Source organism: Salmo salar, chromosome ssa01 (assembly GCF_905237065.1).
Source record: "Salmo salar chromosome ssa01, Ssal_v3.1, whole genome shotgun sequence".
Classification (NCBI taxonomy): Eukaryota; Metazoa; Chordata; class Actinopteri; order Salmoniformes; family Salmonidae; genus Salmo; species Salmo salar.
In genome coordinates, this window is record NC_059442.1 from 115425539 (window position 1) to 115448216 (window position 22678).

Consider the following 22678-nt stretch of genomic DNA (forward strand, 5'->3'; position numbering starts at 1 on the left):
CTCACTCAGCTCAGTCCAAGCTCTTCTCTGAGTGCAGGGACTCCGCTGTCCTAGCTTTAGGGGGGGAAGCCTGTTCCACCATTGGGGTGCCAGGACAGCAGGGTGGCAGGACAGCGGAGTCCCTGCACATCTTCCGAAAAAAAAACCCATCTAAAACCCTACCACTTCAAAAAGTACCTTAAACAATCCAACAGCACACCTAAATGGCATATATTATTATACTTAAAGTAGGGGCGGCAGGTAGCCCAGTGGTTAGAGTGGAGGGGCGGCGGGTAGCCCAGTGGTTAGAGTGGAGGGGCGGCGGGTAGCCCAGTGGTTAGAGTGGAGGGGCGGCGGGTAGCCCAGTGGTTAGAGTGGAGGGGCGGCGGGTAGCCCAGTGGTTAGAGTGGAGGGGCGGCGGGTAGCCCAGTGGTTAGAGTGGAGGGGCGGCGGGTAGCCCAGTGGTTAGAGTGGAGGGGCGGCGGGTAGCCCAGTGGTTAGAGTGGAGGGGCGGCGGGTAGCCCAGTGGTTAGAGTGGAGGGGCGGCGGTAGCCTAGTGGTTAGAGTGGAGGGGCGGCGGGTAGCCTAGTGGTTAGAGTGGAGGGGCGGCGGGTAGCCTAGTGGTTAGAGTGGAGGGGCGGCGGGTAGCCTAGTGGTTAGAGTGGAGGGGCGGCGGGTAGCCTAGTGGTTAGAGTGGAGGGGAGGCGGGTAGCCTAGTGGTTAGAGTGGAGGGGAGGCGGGTAGCCTAGTGGTTAGAGTTGTCATGACTGTCCTGATCAGGTCAGGGTACAGGAGACCACCACCCTACAGATTATCTCCCAAACCCCCAACAGAGGAGGAGAGATCTAGGGGTCTGAAGATGTGGGGGGTTTTATGACACCTCACGCCCATAATAAACCTTAGGCCACTGAGAAATTCCTTTGTCCTCTCACTATGGAGAACTGGCCTCAGAACATTAAAACATGCAATAAAGGGACTTTGGAACAATGGTTTCCGTCAGCCACAACGGTGGTCATGACGAGAGGTGGAATATGAAAATGTATGTAACTTTTGAATTGTTATTAAAGGTTAAGAGATGACGTTATTATGAAAACATTGTACCTTTAAGAGTTTTCCCAGTATATGCCTGATGTTTATACATTGTACGTTGTGTGGAAAATATCCAAATCAAGAGAATGTTTTGGTAAAGATGAGATGTGAAGGTAGTGTCTAAAATAGGATTTTAGTCAAATCTAGGCCTTGCCCCTTAACTTGGTCCGCCCAGAGAAGTGCCCTAAAGGCGGTTACGCCCACTTCTGACCCTATGGTATAAGACAGGAGAGTGAAGAATTAACATATGAGACTAATTGACCCCAAGCTGCAGCGAAGGTCTAACAAAGTCAACGAACCCCAAAACGAAACACAAGGTTGAAGACAAAGAAATCTTTTTCTACACGAGCTACGGACGAGTAGCTGTGTCTAAGCGGGTGAATTCAAGCCGAACCACCCAGCCTCCACTCTCCATTGAATCGTGGTATCTACACCGTTCGAGTCCGAAGCTGTGAGCTCTGAGCTACAGAGCTGTCTGTCCTCAGAAGACCCCTTTCAGATCAAGGGCGAGGGATCAGACCACTTAGCCAAGAAGGACACTGACATCGTGAGGACAACCAGAGAGTTGCGCCGGAGAAGTGCGTCATTGAGAAGCCTAAACGACACACGCGGAGCTTCCCACCTGAGACCTCCAACACGTAATTACATCATTATATTCTGACCCATAAGAGCAGCAGTTCGGGGCAAGGCTAGGTTTAAATAAGCATGGCTGACAAATGAACCCAAATGTATATTTCTCTCGTGTACTTTCTTGGTTTCTCTCTCTTTTAAATCCCCATTTTGGGTAACATGCGCCATAGTGTGTTGGCCCGTTATACTAAGTCCTAATCAATAGCTAGACTGTGTTTTGTGTATGTGTATTTTTATCATCATTTTAGCTTGCTAGTAAATAAATAATCAACTAAGATTGGTGTGGTAAACTCATTGGTGAAGCCCGGGTCCGTGCAGATTCCCGGATTATGCGACGTTCAGAATGAGACTGTAGAGGAAATTGATTAATTTAGCGACTGTTGTAAAATCGATATTCTGATATCCTTTGAGTTAATTTGGGAAATAGAAACTCAATCAAAATACTGTTCCCATGGTGCCCCAGGTTGATGAGTTAATAATTGCTTGATTCATTGCTTAATTCATTTAATCACGCAATTATAAACCGTTAATCATTCGATGAGCAACAGTCGTCACATTAACTAATACAACGTCACGACAGAGTGGAGGGGAGGCAGGTAGCCTAGTGGTTAGAGTAGAGGGGAGGCAGGTAGCCTAGTGGTTAGAGTGGAGGGGCGGCGGGTAGCCTAGTGGTTAGAGTGGAGGGGCGGCAGGTAGCCTAGTGGTTAGAGTGGAGGGGAGGCAGGTAGCCTAGTGGTTAGAGTGGAGGGGCGGCAGGTAGCCTAGTGGTTAGAGTGGAGGGGCGGCGGGTAGCCTAGTGGTTAGTGTGGAGGGGAGGCAGGTAGCCTAGTGGTTAGAGTGGAGGGGCGGCAGGTAGCCTAGTGGTTAGAGTGGAGGGGCGGCAGGTAGCCTAGTGGTTAGAGTGGAGGGGAGGCGGGTAGCCTAGTGGTTAGAGTGGAGGGGCGGCAGGTAGCCTAGTGGTTAGAGTGGAGGGGCGGCAGGTAGCCTAGTGGTTAGAGTGGAGGGGCGGCAGGTAGCCTAGTGGTTAGAGTGGAGGGGTGGCAGGTAACCTAGTGGATAGAGGGGTTGGTCAGTAACCTGAAAGGTTGCTGGATCGAATCCCTGAGCTGACAAGGTAAAAATATGTTGTTCTGCCCCTGAACAAGGCAGTTAACCCCACTGTTTCTAGGTCGTCATTGTAAATAAGAATTTGATCTTAACTGACTTGCCTAGTTAAATAAAAAATAAATTTAAAAAAGTTAGAAACGTACCTCATAGAAGAACTCCTCCTCTGCGTTGAGGAACGTGAGCTCGTCTTTAGGCGGCGCTCCTCTGGCAGGGATGGTCTTGGAGGGATCCTTATAGGTCTTGCTGATCATCAGACAGTAATGACACTTCCCACTGGGCTTGTTGCTGCTCTGGGCTTCTGCCATCTCCTCCCTGGAACATTCAATGATGTGGTCATGTTTTTATGGTAGTGTACTGACACACAGTTTGTCTTCTTTCCATAGACAATAATACATACATGGAATTACTTTTGTACAAACAAAAATAAATATGTCAATGATTTTTAGCATTTGTTTATCCGGTGCAAAGTGACCCATATCTGAGACAAGCAGTTACATAATTGCAGGTCCATATTAAATCACCATGATTAGAAGGGTTCATCTACAGTAGCACACCCATAATGCTTAGCAGGTTATTGACAGTGAACACAATGGTACATCGCCTGAGCGGCAGTCCAGTAATCTGAGAGCACGTCTTGCTGACAGTCGCAGTAATCTGAGAGCACGTCTTGCTGACAGTGCAGTAATCTGAGAGCACGTCTTGCTGACAGCGCAGTAATCTGAGAGCACGTCTTGCTGACAGTGCAGTAATCTGAGAGCACGTCTTGCTGACAGCGCAGTAATCTGAGAGCACGTCTTGCTGACAGCGCAGTAATCTGAGAGCACGTCTTGCTGACAGCGCAGTAATCTGAGAGCACGTCTTGCTGACAGCGCAGTAATCTGAGAGCACGTCTTGCTGACAGTCCAGTAATCTGAGAGCACGTCTTGCTGACAGTCCAGTAATCTGAGAGCACGTCTTGCTGACAGTCCAGTAATCTGAGAGCATGTCTTGCTGACAGTCCAGTAATCTGAGAGCATGTCTTGCTGACAGTCCAGTAATCTGAGAGCATGTCTTGCTGACAGTCCAGTAATCTGAGAGCATGTCTTGCTGACAGTCCAGTAATCTGAGAGCATGTCTTGCTGACAGTCCAGTAATCTGAGAGCATGTCTTGCTGACAGTCCAGTAATCTGAGAGCATGTTTTGCTGGTAGTACAGTGTGCAGGGTATGCAACAGAACATTTTGTAACATTATTAAATCTAAAACAAAAAAAATATATAGTTTCTTATTGGACAACTCCAGGTAGTCCATCCCTGTTTCAGTACGTTTTCTTTGGTTTTGTGACCTAATGAACATGACCCAGGTGGGATAACAGAGAGAAAGGGGAGGTAACTGGACTCTGCTGTTTGGAGGGGCAGGATGATATGTGGGGGGTTAGAGTTAGAGACTCACTGTAGCTGTTTGTGAAGGGGCAGGGCAATCTGTGGGGGCACGTTGATGAACCTCTCGCTGAGCAGCAGTCCTACAGGCTTACTGGTGTCGTTGAGGACCTTCTCCAGATCGTCCGTCACACTATGGGGACAACTCTTCTCACATTGACCCAGGATCAGATCCTTTACCTCCTCCACACACTGGACACCCTGTGAACGGATCATAACACAGTTATTAACATAGCACCATAGACCTTATTCACCAGACTGCCGTGATTGTTCAAAATGCAGGCTAGAGCAGTAGGCTGGAAGAGGAAGTAGGCTACTACATTGAAGTCTATGGAAAACAGATCTTTCCTCAAGGTCGACCTTTTAAAATATCAGATTCAAACAGAGAGAAGAGTGAACGACAATATCTTTTATCTCTTAACATCTCATTGGTTGAGAAAGTGTCAAATTTAGTGATTTCATATATATATATATATGAAATCACTAAATTTGGTTACCTGCCTCCCCTCCACTCTAACCACTAGGCTACCCGCCTCCCCTCCCCTCCACTCTAACCACTAGGCTACCCGCCTCCCCTCCCCTCCAACCACTAGGCTACCCGCCTCCCCTCCCCTCCAACCACTAGGTCTACCCGCCTCCCCTCCCCTCCAACCACTAGGCTACCCGCCTCCCCTCCCCTCCAACCACTAGGCTACCCGCCTCCCCCTCCAACCACTAGGCTACCCGCCTCCCCCCCTCCAACCACTAGGCTACCCGCCTCCCCTCCAACCACTAGGCTACCCGCCTCCCCTCCAACCACTAGGCTACCCGCCTCCCCTCCAACCACTAGGCTACCCGCCTCCCCTCCAACCACTAGGCTACCCGCCTCCCCTCCAACCACTAGGCTACCCGCCTCCCCTCCAACCACTAGGCTACCCGCCTCCCCTCCAACCACTAGGCTACCCGCCTCCCCTCCCATCGATCTATCCATCTATCTATCTATATATTTTTTTTTAACATTTTTTTTATTTAACTAGGCAAGTCAGTTAACCTGTTGGGGCTAGGGGGCAGTATTTGCACAGCTGGATAAAAAAATGTACCCGATTTAATCTGGTTACTAATCCTACCCAGTAACTAGAATATGCATATACTTATTATATATGGATAGAAAACACCCTAAAGTTTCTAAAACTGTTTGAATGGTTTGGCAGGCAAAACCCTGAGACATTTTCTGACAGGAAGTGGATACCTGATGTGTTGTATTACCTTTAAACCTATGCCATTGAAAAACACAGGGGCTGAGGAATATTTTGGCACTTCCTATTGCTTCCACTAGATGTCACCAGCCTTTACAAAGTGTTTTGAGTCTTCTGGAGGGAGATCTGACCGAACAAGAGCCATGGAACGATGATGGCCCATTAGACACCTGGCGCGCGAGTTCATGTTGGGTACCCTCGTTCCAATACGTTATAAAAGAGAATGCATTCGTCCACCTTGAATATTATTCATGTTCTGGTTAAAAAAGGCCCTAATGATTTATGCTATACAACGTTTGACATGTTTGAACGAACGTAAATATATTTTTTTCCCCTCGTTCATGAAGTGAAGTCCGGCGGGCTTAGATCATGTGCTAACAAGACGGAGATTTTTGGACATAAATGATGAGCTTTTTTGAACAAAACTACATTCGTTATGGACCTGTGATACCTGGAAGTGACATCTGATGAAGAGAATCAAAGGTAATGGATTATTTACATAGTATTTTCGATTTTAGATCTCCCCAACATGGCGGCTAGTCTGTATCGCAACGCGTATTTTTCTGGGCGCAGTGCTCAGATCATTGCAAAGTGTGATTTCCCAGTAAGGTTATTTTTAAATCTGGCAAGTTGATTGCGTTCAAGAGATGTAAATCTATAATTCTTTAAATGACAATATAATATTTTACCAATGTTTTCTAATTTTAATTATTTAATTTGTGGTGCTGACTCTAATGCCGGTTATTGGAGGGAAACGATTTCCTGAACATCAACGCCACAGTAAAAAGCTGTTTTTGGATATAAATATGAACTTGATAGAACTAAAAATGCATGCATTGTCTAACACAATGTCCTAGGAGTGTCATCTGTTGGAGATTGTAAAAGGTTAGTGCATGATTTTAGCTGATTTATGGTTTTGGTGACGCCTGTCTTTGAATTGGCACAACATTACACACAACTCTTGTAAATGTACTGTCCTAACATACTCTAAATTTATGCTTTCGCCGTAAAACCTTTTTGAAATCGTAAAACGTGGTTAGATTAAGGAGATGTTTATCTTTCAAAGGGTGTAAAATAGTTGTATGTTTGAAAAATTTGAATTTTGACATTTATTTGGATTCAAATTTGCCGCTCTTGAAATGCACCTGCTGTTGATGGAGTGCACCACGGGTGGGACGCTTGCGTCCCACCTAGCCCATAGAGGTTAAGAACAAATTCTTATTTACAATGACGGCCTACCGGGGAACAGTGGGTTAACTGCCTTGTTCAGGAGCAGAATGACCGATTTTTACCTTGTCAGTTCGGGGATTCGATCTAGCAACCTTTCGGTTACTAGCCTCCCCGCCTCCAACCACTAGGCTACCCGCCTCCAACCACTAGGCTACCCGCCTCCAACCACTAGGCTACCCGCCTCCAACCACTAGGCTACCCGCCTCCCCAAATAGATAACCTATATCTGACCGTACCTACCTTTCTCTCAGTGAGGTTGAGCATGCTGATGAAACCAAACACTTCATCAGCTGGATCCTCGTCATCATCACTGTCCTCTGGCACCTCTGCTTGCTGACATCACAAAACATGCCAAAGACATACATGATGCTACTGAATTCATATACAATTATTCTCCATTGGATGTGGGGTTGGAAACTGGAGCTAGAAACACAAGCATTTCGCTACAACCGTAATAACATCTGCTAAACATGTAGGTGAGGAATACATTTTGATTTGAAGAGAGCATATTTCGGGAGTTTAATATGTCGCATATTTACTGATGGTCTGATATGTGAAAGATGCACCACGTCTTGTTTCTTACCCTGATGACGCTTCCGATATGATTCTGCTGGATGAGGAGATCGGTCAACTCGGATGTATTGACATGAGCCTTCAGAAACAGCTGTTGTAGGAGTTTCTTCACCCCATTGTAGTCATTGTGAGTAATGGTATGGGCCTCAAAGTCTACAATGACCTCCTGGAAACAAATAAACGTTTTTAATACAAGTCCCGAATCCCGAGACAATGTTTTGGACTGGAGGGGGAATGTGCTGCCAGTTTTAGTGTCAATACAGTATCGATTGTTTGTTTGTCTAAATTACTCTTATGGTTTTAAGTGTGTAAAAGTCCATGAATTGTACTATTTAGCTAGTTAAAAACTCTGAAGTTATCGACTGGCTATGTTCAGCATGTCCCTAACATACTTAACATTGTTAGCTAGCTTGATATAAACAACAGTTGTTTGCTAAAAAAGCTAACTAGCTAGCTTGCTAACCCCTCTAAACACGTTAGGCAGTGCTAGCTAGCCTGCTAGGCCAGGAATGTAGCCAGTTCGCTACAGACATATATCGTACTTCATTAATCTCCTCTTCTGATCCGCTGTCATTCTCTCCTGAATCACCGTCGTCTTCCAATCCCTCGTCAGAGCTGTTATCCTCACTATCAACTGGATTTTCTCCCATTCCAACTGCTCGTCTTTTCGCTGAAGAAGCCATGCTGCCAAAACAGATACCACGCGTGCGGCGAAGGATTAAAAGTGGAGTTGGAGTACTGCGAAACTGAGACACTGTAGCGGCCATATTGGATCAATTGCTGCATGCTTCGCTATGCTTGGAACGTCCATGTGTAGAACCGCAATGGCGTCCCGTTTCTTCATGCTGACAGCAGAATGGAATAAACCATTTTGATGAAAAAGGGATATATATTGTATATAAATTATATTTAAAATATGTTAGAATATTGTTTACTGAACTGTTCCAGAAGAAAGAAAAAAAACGATTACTTTCTCTAATTGTAATTGTAGTGATAACATTCATTGTTATTACTCAAGTATTATCCTAACAAAACATGACTATTTTGTTGTCCCCTATTTCCTCGTTTTTAGTAGTAGCCATGAAGCCAGCTGGAGGAAGAGCTTGTGTACATCCAATTTTTGTTGATTGTCTACGGTTTCTGTTGATTTTCTGTTGACTTGAAAACGAAAACTAGTTAGCTCAATAGTTAAAGCATGATAAGTATTGTGTGTGCAGTTGTTATTGTTTTATGGTTGCGCCAACGAAGCCAAGTAAATGTGTCGCCTTCGCTCACAAGAAGTGACAGCTCCATATTTGAATTGTGTTGCATAACATAACAGCATTGCAAGTACATAAGACGTACAGTACGCTGATGCATGAAATAGCTGAGCTCTACAGCTGACTGAATAACACCGCATGCCTCTAAATGATAAATGGTCCCAAGCAATGAAAACAGTTGATTCATGGCTCAACAGCATTGTTATCAGTAGGCGACATATGACTTTCGCTGGGTGTAACGTTAGCCCTCTATGGGTTACACCCCTCGTCAACCTTCTGTTCTGAAACTACTACACAGGGTCAGTCATTCAGTTTATAATCTTACTAAATACAGTAAATCTGCATTGAGTGGATTTTTTTTAAATGTGTTCCCGATTTTCATCATTGACCTCGTTGCTGACTAACATTTCAGTTGTATTCCACAGGGCTCTGAGTCATCTGTCGAAATGCATGTGCTGCTTCTGAAAGAACCAAGAGAGGGAGGCTCTGGACCAGATCCTTACATCAAGGTACAGTAGAGAAACATCTTTTGTATTGATATATGCATTCTATTCTGTTCTATTCAATCCTATTCTATTATACTCTACACCTGTTATAATCCATTATACAACGGATGGTTCTAATCCTGAATGCTGATTGGTTAAAACCGCATTTTAGCGCTGGTGTCTGTTCCACAAGTTACCAACAGGTTAAATCTATGACGTTAAAATGCCTATTTACTCTGTTCCATCTGACTGCTGCAATCCACTGTCTCATCAGCCCAGCCAGGCAATTTATAAACTTGATCTCCACTATAAAAAGCATCTAGACATTATCTCACATTACTTTTAGACTAAGATTTAGTTTTCAACAGCGGATGTTTTGTATAAACCTTGTTGTCTGTCTTTCCGACATTTGCAACATTGTTTCAAAATTCAATCTCCAGCTGTCCCATAGTAATGAACTTGTTGGGATTCGGAACGAGACAGACAGGCAATTTTATTTATTTATTTATTTTTATTTCACCTTTATTTAACCAGGTAGGCCAGTTGAGAACAAGTTCTCATTTACAACTGCGACCTGGCCAAGATAAAGCAAAGCAGTGTGACACAAACAACAACACAGAGTTACACATGGAATAAACAAATGTACAGTCAATAACGCAATAGAAAAAGTCTATATACAGTGTGTGCAAATGGCGTGAGGAGGTAAGGCATTAAATAGGCCATAGTAATTACAATTTAGCACATTAACACTGGAGTGATAGATGTGCAGATGATGATGTGCAAGTAGAAATACTGGTGTGCAAAAGAGCAAAAAAATGTAACAAAAACAATATGGGGATGAGGTAGGTAGATTCGCATGCAGCGTTTCTCAGCCAGTCTAAATCATGAATCAGCTGGCATAATTTTTATGGATATATACTGTACAAACAGGTAAAACTAAACGAAATGCAGCTAGTTTGCAGTCTTTCCAGCTTCAGTATGAAGTGATTGTGTTTAGCTGTGTTGTTGGCTAGCTCCTCTGAACAACAGTGTCCTGACGAGAGAGCACATTTTCTATGCCAGGTGAAATCGTGGATCATTACCTCATTGTTATGGATGTATACAAATAAATGTCACTAGAAAACAGCTTAAACAAATGCAAATGCAGCTACTTTGCTGTTATTCTGTCTGCGCTTTTGGATGTGACTGTAAGTTAGCCGTAGTTGGCTAGCTAGCAAGCAAGGGATAAGAACGTTGCCAGCCAGTATGGCAATGGACCATTTAGAATGAACAACTGGGTCGCGTCCACAGATACAGAACAAAAAGACTGAACGACTGGGTCGCGTCCACAGATACAGAACAAAAAGACTGAACGACTGGGTCGCATCCATAGATACAGAACAAAAAGACTGAACGACTGGGTCGCGTCCATAGATACAGAACAAAAAGACTGAACGACTGGGTCGCGTCCACAGATACAGAACAAAAAGACTGAACGACTGGGTCACGTCCATAGATACAGAACAAAAAGACTGAACGACTGGGTCGCGTCCATAGATACAGAACAAAAAGACTGAACGACTGGGTCACGTCCATAGATACAGAACAAAAAGACTGAACGACTGGGTCGCGTCCATAGATACAGAACAAAAAGACTGAACGACTGGGTCGCGTCCACAGATACAGAACAAAAAGACTGAACGACTGGGTCGCGTCCATAGATACAGAACAAAAAGACTGAACGACTGGGTCGCGTCCACAGATACAGAACAAAAAGACTGAACGACTGGGTCGCGTCCACAGATACAGAACAAAAAGACTGAACGACTGGGTCGCGTCCATAGATACAGAACAAAAAGACTGAACGACTGGGTCGCGTCCACAGATACAGAACAAAAAGACTGAACGACTGGGTCGCGTCCATAGATACAGAACAAAAAGACTGAACGACTGGGTCGCGTCCATAGATACAGAACAAAAAGACTGAACGACTGGGTCACGTCCATAGATACAGAACAAAAAGACTGAATGACTGGGTCGCGTCCACAGATACAGAACAAAAAGACTGAACGACTGGGTCGCGTCCATAGATACAGAACAAAAAGACTGAACGACTGGGTCACGTCCATAGATACAGAACAAAAAGACTGAACGACTGGGTCGCGTCTCTGGCAACCGAACCGATAGAACGAACGACCAGCCGGCTCGGGTAGCAACCCTAGATTTCTGTCAGGACTATATCTTGTGGAAGGATGAAATAGTATGAATAAATTCATCAAAATATATATATTTTTAATGAAAATATGTCAATCATTATTTGAATATGTTGGTAACCCGTTGTGTAAAAGTGATAATTCCCTCAAAGCCGGTGTTTTGGTGGGTATACTGGAACGGTTTGCCAATAACAACACCCGTCACAATATAACCTCGAAACACCGGCTTCTCGGACGTTATAACCAAAATGTATAATGGGTGACTGTGTAACAGTGAAATCGATTTGATTTGATTTACAGAACTCTCAACTTTGTATTTACAGGAGCTGGCATCCCGTGGACACAAAGCAACCTTAATTCCTGTGCTGTCTTTTACATTTGTGTCCTTGAACACTTTGTCAGACAAGGTGAATACCATTTATATATACATCAAAGTGTTGATTTTTTAAGATCGAAAGCTTGGTAACATTTTACTGGGACACCAAGCGTCATAACTACCATGGTAGTTACTTTATGGCTGGTTAGGACACTGACTAAACCTACCAAGGTAGTTACTTTATGGCTGGTTATGACACCTACATAAGAGTGTCAAAACCCATAAAACCTACCAAGGTAGTTACTTTATGGCTGGTTATGACACTGACTAAACCTACCAATGTAGTTACTTTATGGCTGGTTAGGACACTGACTAAACCTACCAAGGTAGTTACTTTATGGCTGGTTAGGACACTGACTAAACCTACCACACAAGGTAGAACATTCCATTCCACCATAGCCTACTGGTCAACAGTATGTTTATGTTATATAATAGTTTCTGAAATTGACTATATTAAATTATCTTTATAATTACATACAAATTGAAGTCAGACATGCACCTCCCCACAATTCTCTATTGTTGATGACTGGGATGAACGCAGGAGCAGATTTCAGGAGCAGGACAAGACACCTTTTTGACTGATTGACGTAAGAGCGTGTACGTGATAGGCCTACCTGGCTTTATTGGCTTGTAGGATTATGATGGACATAATGCTTCTTGACAGTGTCATAGTGTATTTTCTGCAAGTTATTTAAAATATGATGGGAAAAAAAAACACGACTGTAAAGAAATTAATTATTACAACAACAACAACGAAACAAACTTTCAAAACGAAAAGAAACTTCTTGGCGGGGAAAAACACATTTGAATAAATGTGGGTTTTGACACTCTGATGTAGGTGTTATAACCATCCATAAAATAACGCAATATATTTAACAGGTGTGTGTGATATATATATATATATTATATAAGGGTCATGACAGTGTTATGAGTCAGCTGTTATGACATATTATGATATGGTTATTACAGCGTCATAACGTGTTATGACACTGGGGGTGTCAAGTAAAGTGTTACTGAACCTTGTACTGTTTGGTTTATGTTTAGTAGTCGTTATACAGCTGTTCTCTCTACTACTGCAGCTGTTTCAGCCAGAACAACATGGCGGCCTGATTTTTACCAGCCCGAGGGCAGTGGAGGCAGTCAGAATGTCTCTTGAAGATGATGAAAGAAGGGAACGTGAGTAGATGTCATGTGAAGTTTTAATAAACTATGTACTGTAAATGCCGCCCCATCAACAAATTGTCATTGTCAGGAGAGGATAGGTCTCCTGTGCCTTAGTCTCATGCGTTTTCAGATGGACAAAAGTCAACACGCGTTAGTGTATGTAAGCTACTCGTTTTAATTTCTGTTTTCTATTATAGAGTGGAACAATGACATAAAAGACAAATGGAATGCCAAGTCCATCTATGTTGTTGGGAAGGCTACTGCAGCGTTAGGTGAGTAATTGATCACCAACATTGTGTAAACTTACTGGCATTAAACACTTCTATTCAGCATGGAGTTCTTTGTAGTTTACAACACCTTCATGTCTCTAAAGTGATGTCTCTCCTTTGTTTCACTGAGAGGATCTTGTCATATGTCACTTGGAGGCCTAGTTATATAAAAAAAAAAATAATACCAGGGATATATACTGTAAACCCAGTGGCCAGTTTATTAGGTACAACCATCGAGTACTGGATAGGACACCCCTTTGCATCCAGAACAGCCTGAATTCTCCGGGGAATGGAACCGTTGCTCAATTGGTATCAAGGGACCTAACGTGTGCCAGGAAAACATTCCCCATACCATCACACCACCGCCACCAGCCTGTACCGTTGACACCAGGCAGGATGGGGGCCATGGACTCACGCTACTTACACCAAATCATGACTCTGCCATCAGCATGACCTAACAGGAACCGTGATTCGTTGAACCAGGCAATTTGTTCCACTCCTCATTTGTCCAGTGTTGGTGATGGAAGTGCCCACTGCTTCTTCCTTTTTTTAGCTGATTGGAGGAGAACCCGGTGTGGTCGTCTGTAGGTCTGTGGTCATCGGTAGGGCTGTGGTCGTCTGTAGGTCTGTGGTCATCTGTAGTGGTGTGGTCATCTGTAGTGGTGTGGTCATCTGTAGTGGTGTGGTCGTCTGTACGTCTGTGGTCGTCTGTGGTCGTCTGTAGTGGTGTGGTCGTCTGTAGGGTTGTGGTCGTATGTAGGGCTGTGGTCATCTGTGGTCGTCTGTAGTGGTGTCGTCGTCTGTAGGGCTGTGGTCGTCTGTAGTGGTGTGGTCGTCTGTAGTGGTGTGGTCGTCTGTAGTGGTGTGGTCGTCTGTAGTGGTGTGGTCGTCTGTAGGGCTGTGGTCGTCTGTGGTCGTCTGTAGTGGTGTGGTCGTCTGTAGGGCTGTGGTCGTCTGTAGTGCTGTGGTCGTCTGTAGGGCTGTGGTCGTCTGTAGGGCTGTGGTCGTCTGTAGTGGTGTGGTCGTCTGTAGGGCTGTGGTCGTCTGTAGGGCTGTGGTCGTCTGTAGTGGTGTGGTCGTCAGTAGGGCTGTGGTCGTCTGTAGGGCTGTGGTCGTCTGTAGTGGTGTGGTCGTCTGTAGTGGTGTGGTCGTCTGTAGTGGTGTGGTCGTCTGTAGTGGTGTGGTCGTCTGTAGGGCTGTGGTCGTCGGTAGGGCTGTGGTCGTCTGTAGTGCTGTGGTCGTCTGTAGTGGTGTGGTCGTCTGTAGTGCTGTGGTCGTCTGTAGTGGTGTGGTCGTCTGTAGGTCTGTGGTCGTCTGTAGGTCTGTGGTCGTCTGTAGTGGTGTGGTCGTCTGTAGGTCTGTGGTTGTCTGTAGGTCTGTGGTCGTCTGTAGTGGTGGGGTCGTCTGTGGTCGTCTGTAGTGGTGTGGTCGTCTGTAGTGGTGTGGACGTCTGTAGTGGTGTGGTCGTCTGTGGTCGTCTGTAGTGGTGTGGTCATCTGTAGTGGTCTGGTCGTCTGTAGGGCTGTGGTCGTCTGTAGTGGTGTGGTCGTCTGTAGTGCTGTGGTCGTCTGTAGTGGTGTGGTCGTCGGTAGGGCTGTGGTCGTCTGTAGTGCTGTGGTCGTCTGTAGTGGTGTGGTCGTCTGTAGGTCTGTGGTCGTCTGTGGTCGTCTGTAGTGGTGTGGTCGTCTGTAGGTCTGTGGTTGTCTGTAGGTCTGTGGTCGTCTGTAGTGGTGTGGTCGTCTGTAGTGGTGTGGTCGTCTGTGGTCGTCTGTAGTAGTGTGGTCGTCTGTAGTGGTGTGGACGTCTGTGGTCGTCTGTAGTGGTGTGGTCGTCTGTAGTGGTGTGGTCGTCTGTAGTGGTGTGGTCTGTAGTGGTGTGGTCGTCTGTAGGGCTGTGGTCGTCTGTAGTGGTGTGGTCGTCTGTAGGGCTGTGGTCGTCTGTAGTGGTGTGGTCGTCTGTAGTGGTGTGGTCGTCTGTAGTGGTGTGGTCATCTGTGGTCGTCTGTAGTGGTGTGGTCGTCTGTAGTGGTGTGGTCGTCTGTAGTGGTGTGGTCGTCTGTAGTGGTCTGGTCGTCGGTAGGGCTGTGGTCGTCTGTAGGGCTGTGGTCGTCTGTAGGGCTGTGGTCGTCTGTAGGGCTGTGGTCGTCTGTAGGGCTGTGGTCGTCTGTGGTCGTCTGTGGTGGTGTGGTCATCTGTGGTCGTCTGTGGTCGTCTGTAGTGGTGTGGTCATCTGTGGTCGTCTGTGGTCGTCTGTAGGGTGTGGTCGTCTGTGGTGGCTGTGGTCGTCTGTAGTGGTGTGGTCGTCTGTAGTGGTGTGGTTGTCTGTAGTGTTGACAGCCTGTCTGCGTGCTCGAGAAAGGAGTACAGGAGAGAGAGGAGGAGATGGAAACGAATACCGGTGGGATAATCTGTAACGCTATAAAGGTAATGTGTCGCCCAATTAATTATGAAAATATTTTTAAAATCCCCATTACTAGGCTATTCAAAATCAAATACAAATTCATAATCCTATATGCATAAGCTCTAATATGCGTATGGATGTTTTGAATAATTTATATCCTTAGAAAGCGCTGTCCATTTTCGTTGTGTTAAGCTTTGAAACAACATCCACAACAATCATGTTTTACTCTGTTTCAACCTACTGTTGAACTTCTTTCTTCAAATTGATCATCACAGTGAGGTGAGTTTTAAAAGTAAGATAGGCCAACTGTTTTAATGATAAGTGTTGGATGTGATTCCATTTGCATTGATGTCAGAGTGGTTAGAGGGACAATAGAGCCCTGAGTACCAGGCCATTATGACCTGATGGAGGGACAGTAGAGCCCTGAGTTCCAGGCCATTAGGACCTGATGGAGGGACAGTAGAGCCCTGAGTTCCAGGCCATTAGGACCTGATGGAGGGACAGTAGAGCCCTGAGTTCCAGGCCATTTGGACCTGATGGAGGGACAATAGAGCCCTGAGTTCCAGGCCGGTAGGACCTGATGGAGGGACAGTAGAGCCCTGAGTTCCAGGCCATTAGGACCTGATGGAGGGACAGTAGAGCCCTGAGTTCCAGGCCATTAGGACCTGATGCAGGGACAGTAGAGCCCTGAGTTCCAGGCCATTAGGACCTGATGGAGGGACAGTAGAGCCCTGAGTACCAGGCCATTATGACCTGATGGAGGGACAGTAGAGCCCTGAGTTCCAGGCCATTAGGACCTGATGGAGGGACAGTAGAGCCCTGAGTTCCAGGCCATTAGGACCTGATGGAGGGACAGTAGAGCCCTGAGTTCCAGGCCATTAGGACCTGATGGAGGGACAGTAGAGCCCTGAGTTCCAGGCCATTAGGACCTGATAAAGGGACAGTAGAGCCCTGAGTTCCAGGCCATTAGGACCTGATGGAGGGACAGTAGAGCCCTGAGTTCCAGGCCATTAGGACCTGATGGAGGGACAGTAGAGCCCTGAGTTCCAGGCCATTAGGACCTGATAAAGGGACAGTAGAGCCCTGAGTTCCAGGCCATTAGGACCTTGATGGTCTGTTAGCAGGTTGGGTACTACTAAAGCATGTCCATCAACGGTCACGTGGAAATTTACTGCGTTCATGACTCATGACTGCCAGTGTGGCAGTAATAAGGTCACTGCAACAGTCCTAGTCATCTACTGCAATAGCCCATCTGTGACAAGGACAGAGAGTTGCACGTTCCGAGATGCTGGTCTGCACACCACTGTTGTGAAATGCGGCGTTATTTGCCTGTTTGAGGCCCACCTGTTAGCATGCACCATTCTTGCCATTCTCTTCCGAACTCTAATCAACGAGCTGTTTTCACCCACAGGACTGCCGCTGACTGGATGTTGTGTGTTTGTTGCATCATTGTCGGTAAACCCTTAGTCACTGTAGTGCTTGAAATGCCCTGGAGGGCGGCCGTTTCTGAGATACGGGAACCGGCGCGTCTGGCACCAACGACCATAACACGCTCAAAGTCGTTTAGGCAACTTGTTTTTCCCAACTCTAACGTTCAATCGAACAGTAACTGAAAGCATCGATGCCTGTCTGCCTGCTTTATTATAGCAAGCCACGGCCACGCGACTCACTGTCTGTAACGAGAGAACCATTTTTGTGAACGGGATGGTGTACCTAATATACTGGCAGCTGAGTGTAATAAAAAAAATGTAAATATCACAGAGTGAGCCTTTAATGAGATGGAACTAGATATAGTATGTGTGGCAGGCACCTGGATGTCACAGTAACGTGTCGACCATGTTATCCACTAGCCTGCATTCAGCTGGAAATGACTTTTCCACAAGTGACAGTTTACTGACATCTTGCTGCCTTGTCTTTATAGAGGGCAGGTGGCAGGTGCAATACTCTCTTGGTATCTGTACTGTTCCGTTTACCTCTGATTATTGGGGAGGAATTACAGGGTTGTTCTGTTAACGTTTCAGCTAAAGTTTGAGTGTATTGAACTGTTTGTTATCTGCACCAAAACACTTTCTAAGAATGTTTAGGGTGTTCATTCATGTGTAGCTTAATGACTACATGTATTAATGTCATAAACTACTACATGTATTACTATCATAAACTACTATATGTATTACTATCATAAACTACTACATGTATTAATGTCATAAACTACTACATGTATTACTATCATAAACTACTACATGTATTTCTGTCATAATGAATACTAATGTATTAATGTCATAAACTACTACATGTATTAATGTCATAAACTACTACATGTATTATCATAAACTACTACATGTATTAATATTATAAACTACTAATGTATTAATGTCATAAACTACTACATGTATTAATGTCATAAACTACTACATGTATTACTATCATAAACTACTAATGTATTAATGCCATAAACTACTACATGTATTAATGTCATAAACTACTACATGTATTACTGTCATAATGAATACTAATGTATTAATGTCATAAACTACTACATGTATTAATATCAAACTACCACATGTATTAATATCAAACTACTACATGTATTAATGCCATAAACTACTTCATGTATTAATATCATAAACTACTACATGTATTCATGTCATTAGATGAAAAGTAGGTTTCTGTTTGGTATTATATTTCAGTTGTCTGTTTTTCTTCCTAGGTCTGGTCCCCCTGGGAGAGGACACTGGGACTGCAGACGTTCTCTCGCGCCTCATCCTTGAACGTATGACAGTTATTTACATTTACATTTACGTCATTTAGCAAACGCTCTTATCCAGAGCGACTTACAAATTGGTGCATTCACCTTATGATATCCAGTGGAACAACCACTTTACAATAGTACATCTATATCTTTTTATGGGGGGGGGTTAGAAGGATTACTTAATCCTATCCCAGGTATTCCTTAAAGAGGTGGGGTTTCAGGTGTCTATGGAAGGTGGTGATTGACTCCGCTGTCCTGGCGTCGTGAGGGAGCTTGTTCCACCATTGGGGTGCCAGAGCAGCGAACAGTTTTGACTGCAACTACACTGAACAAAAATATAAACGCAACATGCAAAGTGTTGGTCCCGCGTTTCATGACTTGAAATAAAAGATCCTAGAAATTTTCCATACACACAAAAAGCTTATTTCTCTCAAATTTTGTGCACACATTTGTTTACATCCCTGTTAGTGAACATTTCTCCGTTGCCACGATAAGCCAGTTTTGTCACAGAGCACAATGCCACAGATGTCTCAAGTTTTGAGGGAGCGTGCAATTGGCATGCTGACTGCAGGAATGTCCACCAGAGCTGTTGCCAGATAATTGAATGTTAATTTCTCTACCATAAGCCGCCTCCAGTGTTGTTTTAGAGAATTTGGCAGTACGTCCAGCCGGCCTCACAAGCTCATCTGCGTGCTCGTTGTCCTCACCAGGGTCTTGTCCTGACTGCAGTTTGGCGTCGAAACCGACTTCAGTGGGAAAATGCTCACATTCGATGGCCACTGGCACGCTGGAGAAGTGTTCTCTTCACGGATGAAACACGGTTTCAACTGTATCGGGCAGATGGCAGACAGCGTTGTGTGAGCGAGCAGTTTGCTGATGTCAACGTTGTGAACAGAGTGCCCCATGGTGGCGGTGGGGTTATAGTATGGGCAGGCATAAGCTACGGACAACGAACACAATTGCATTTCATTGATGGAAATTTGAATGCACAGAGATACCGTGATGAGATACTGAGGCCCATTGTTGTGCCATTCATCAGTCAACATCACCTCATGTTTCAGCATGATAATGCATGGCCCCATGTCGCAAGGATCTGTACACAATTCCTGGAAGCTGAAAATGTCCCAGTTCTTCCATGGCCTGCATACTCACCAGACAAGACACCCATTGAGCATGTTTGGGATGCTCTGGGTCGGCGTGTACGACAGAGTGTTCCAGTTCCCACCAATATCCAGCAACTTCGCGCACCAATTGAAGAGGAGTGGGAAAACATTCCAAGGGCCACAATCAACAGCCTGATCAACTCTATGTGAAGGAGATGTGTCGCGCTGCATGAGGCAAACGTTGGTCACACCAGATACTGACTGGTTTTCTGATCCACGCCACTAACTGTTTTTTTTAAAGGTATCTGCGAAAAACAGATGCATATCTGTATTCCCAGTTATGTGAAATCCATAAATTTATTTATTTCAATTAACTGATTTGGTTATATGAACTGTAACTCAGTAAAATCTTTGAAATTGTTGCATGTTGCGTTTTTATTTTTGTATTATATTGAGCTGGCTAACTATACCTACATTCTGGCTTGATATAGGAGAGGACACCAATATATTACCACTTTTCTTCCCCTGTGGTTCTATTAAAAGATAAGTTTTACCTACTGCTTTGAGGGAAAACGGTAAGTTTCCTCTATTACGACTTACTTAAATGCATTATAACTAATATTTGTAATACCCATGAATACTGTACTATTTACAAGGTAGTATCTAATACCATAGGTGACATTCATTTCATTATGTTTTTTTTTTAGGAGTTCCTCTAGACACACTGATGGTTTATCAGACAGCTCAACATCCAGACCTGGAGAAGAACCTGAAGAACCATTTTACAGAGCAGGTACAGGAAGCATCAACAAGCGGGACTTTCCCCTCAAAACACTATCCGATATATACGCTGTGATGTTGTTATCGTTCAGAAACAGTTATACACTAATCATCATGGTTTGGGCTCTGTCCACACACAGGGTGTTCCAGCCAGCATTGCTTTCTTCAGCCCATCGGGAGTCAAGTTCTGCTTGGAAACTGTGAGAAGACTGTCAGGTGAACAACTTAAGCGGATAAAGGTAAAACGTTTCTAGTTTTTCGATGTAACTTTAAGTGACTGTGGATATCTTCTTTGAGCTTGTGATACTATACTGCCAATACAACTGAACTTAATGTTGTGTTGTTTTGTCTTCCAGTTTGCAGCCATAGGACCCACCACAGCAGATGCCATGATAGCAGAGGGGCTATCGGTTAGCTGCTCAGCATACAAACCTACAGCTGAGCACCTAGCCACAGGGATAGCAAAGGCTCTACAGTGACAGACTGACGAGACGGACCACAAACCAACCTGAAAACTTGATCCGTCCCCCATCACTTTCTCAATCAGCTTCTGAAATGGATTGTGGTATTGCAGCCTTTGGGATTGCTTTATCTCTCTGAAGTATTTGCTATTATTTGTGGCTTTTTATGTCATATTTTGATCCCGGTAACCATCTGTATATTTATTATATTCTCATGTGTTGTTGTGCACCACAGAGATATTGTAATGCTTTATGCCTATTTGTTGACACTGAATGTATCAAATCATGCTCTTATAAACTTGTGAATACACTGAGCTGATAGAAGTATTGTTTTTATGGTAAAAAATTGAGACAATTATTTTATTATTTATAGCCTAGTGGTAGCCTAGTGGTTAGAGGCAGGTAGCCTAGTGGTTAGAGGCAGGTAGCCTAGTGGTTAGAGGCGGGTAGCCTAGTGGTAGAGGCGGGTAGCCTAGTGGTTAGAGGCGGGTAGCCTAGTGGTTAGAGGAGGGTAGCCTAGTGGTTAGAGGCGGGTAGCCTAGTGGTTAGAGGCGGGTAGCCTAGTGGTTAGAGGCGGGTAGCCTAGTGGTTAGGGGCAGGTAGCCTAGTGGTTAGAGGCAGGTAGCCTAGTGGTTAGAGGCAGGTAGCCTAGTGGTTAGAGGCAGGTAGCCTAGTGGTTAGAGGCTGGTAGCCTAGTGGTTAGAGGCAGGTAGGCTAGTGGTTAGAGGAGTTGGACCAGTAACCTGAAAGGTTGCTAGATTGAATCCCTGAGCTGACAAGGTAAAAATCTGTCCTTCTGCCCCTGAACAAGTCAGTTAACCCCACTGTTCCCAGGTAGGTCATCATTGTAAATAATAATTTGTTCTTAACTGACTTGCCTAGTTAAATACATTTTAAATACATTTAAAAAAAGGTGCATACTTTGAGAATTGAGCATGATGAATTTAATTATTGAAAATAAATAGTGAACAATTAGTCCACGACTATAACAATATGTTTAAATGGTGATTATTGATTTTTATTTATGGCCGTTATTTTTTTTAAATCCAGCTGGGAGGAGAGATGCGCGCCATGCGTTCCAAACAGGTGTGTTCCTGGGCGGGAGTCGCGCGGCTGTTTTCCCGCCCTTTACTGTCGGGATGAAAGGCCAACAGTTAAAACGCCCGGTATCCATTAGTAACCAGTGAAGCGTTACTCACACGTTTGGCCGACATTTTAATTTAGCAGCCCCGTGTTTACCTTTCGCAGCTGAGTGCGTATTGCGAGTCAAAGGGCCATCTATAGGTGTACTTTATTAAAGTGTCCATACTCTGTAAACTTCAAAGTGTGTCACGTTAAAAGGGCGTAACTTTGGAAAGGAGCCTTACATTTAGTTGAGGTTTAAGATTAGCTCTTCAGTGGGTCATTATCTCTCTCTCACCCCAGCAAACTGACCCGTGTCAAGACCACACCGCAACAACTACGATGCTGATTTTACTCCAGCTGATAAATGTATTATTGTTGACCAGCATTGGCTCCACTGATGCAGAGAAACTCTTCCACAGTCGGGATCATTCAGATCTACAGATCCCTTCCTCTCACCAGGCTGAGCTCATAACAGACAAGGATACTGCTGAGGTAAAACTGTTTTTCTCTCTCTCTCTCTCCAAGTGATCAGTATTTTATTAGGTGCAAATGTGATGTTCAGTTATTCAATATATGGCAGATCATACTGTCTGGCAGATTATACATTCACAAGGTCAGAGATGCAGATGTAGTTGTCCATAATTGTTAGGACTGCTTATGATGGATATTCTAATATCTTCAGTAGCGGTAATAAAGGCTTTATGGATGTTAACATAAGTGTGAGAGTTTAACCCCATTACAAGACATGGAGGGTGTTCTGCACCAACATGGTTTAAATCCATTTTAGATTAGACCTAATGTAGATTTTGTAAATCTATACGTTTATAGTTCATCAAATATGTGTTGCACCACTTAATTTTAAGACTGGATTAGTTAATCTAAAGGTTAAAGCACTAAACTATGATCAGTGATACGTGTCCTAATGGATTCACCATAGCAATATGTTGTAATTCTATGGAAACAAACCAGAATTGGTCATTGCTAGCTAGCCAGCAAAGTGACTTTTCACTTCAGGCTAAGGATGAAATTAATTGCACTTTTCTGTCAAATGACTTT

At 44.5% G+C, this 22678-nt stretch overlaps 1 protein-coding gene and 1 pseudogene across 1 annotated transcript in view; one reads left to right on the forward strand and one right to left on the reverse strand.

Moving 5' to 3' along the window:
* bccip (BRCA2 and CDKN1A interacting protein) overlaps positions 1-8564 on the reverse strand; it is a 10458-nt gene extending 1894 nt beyond the window's left edge. Inside the window, 5 exon segments of the mRNA NM_001140316.1 lie at positions 2949-3117; positions 4235-4422; positions 6927-7019; positions 7270-7425; positions 7802-8564. Of these exon segments, the coding sequence (NP_001133788.1) occupies positions 2949-3117; positions 4235-4422; positions 6927-7019; positions 7270-7425; positions 7802-8026 (831 nt within the window). The 5' untranslated portion in view covers positions 8027-8564.
* On the forward strand, positions 8543-20811 carry LOC106613861 (uroporphyrinogen-III synthase-like; annotated as a pseudogene).
* Positions 20812-22678: the final 1867 nt, after the last annotated feature.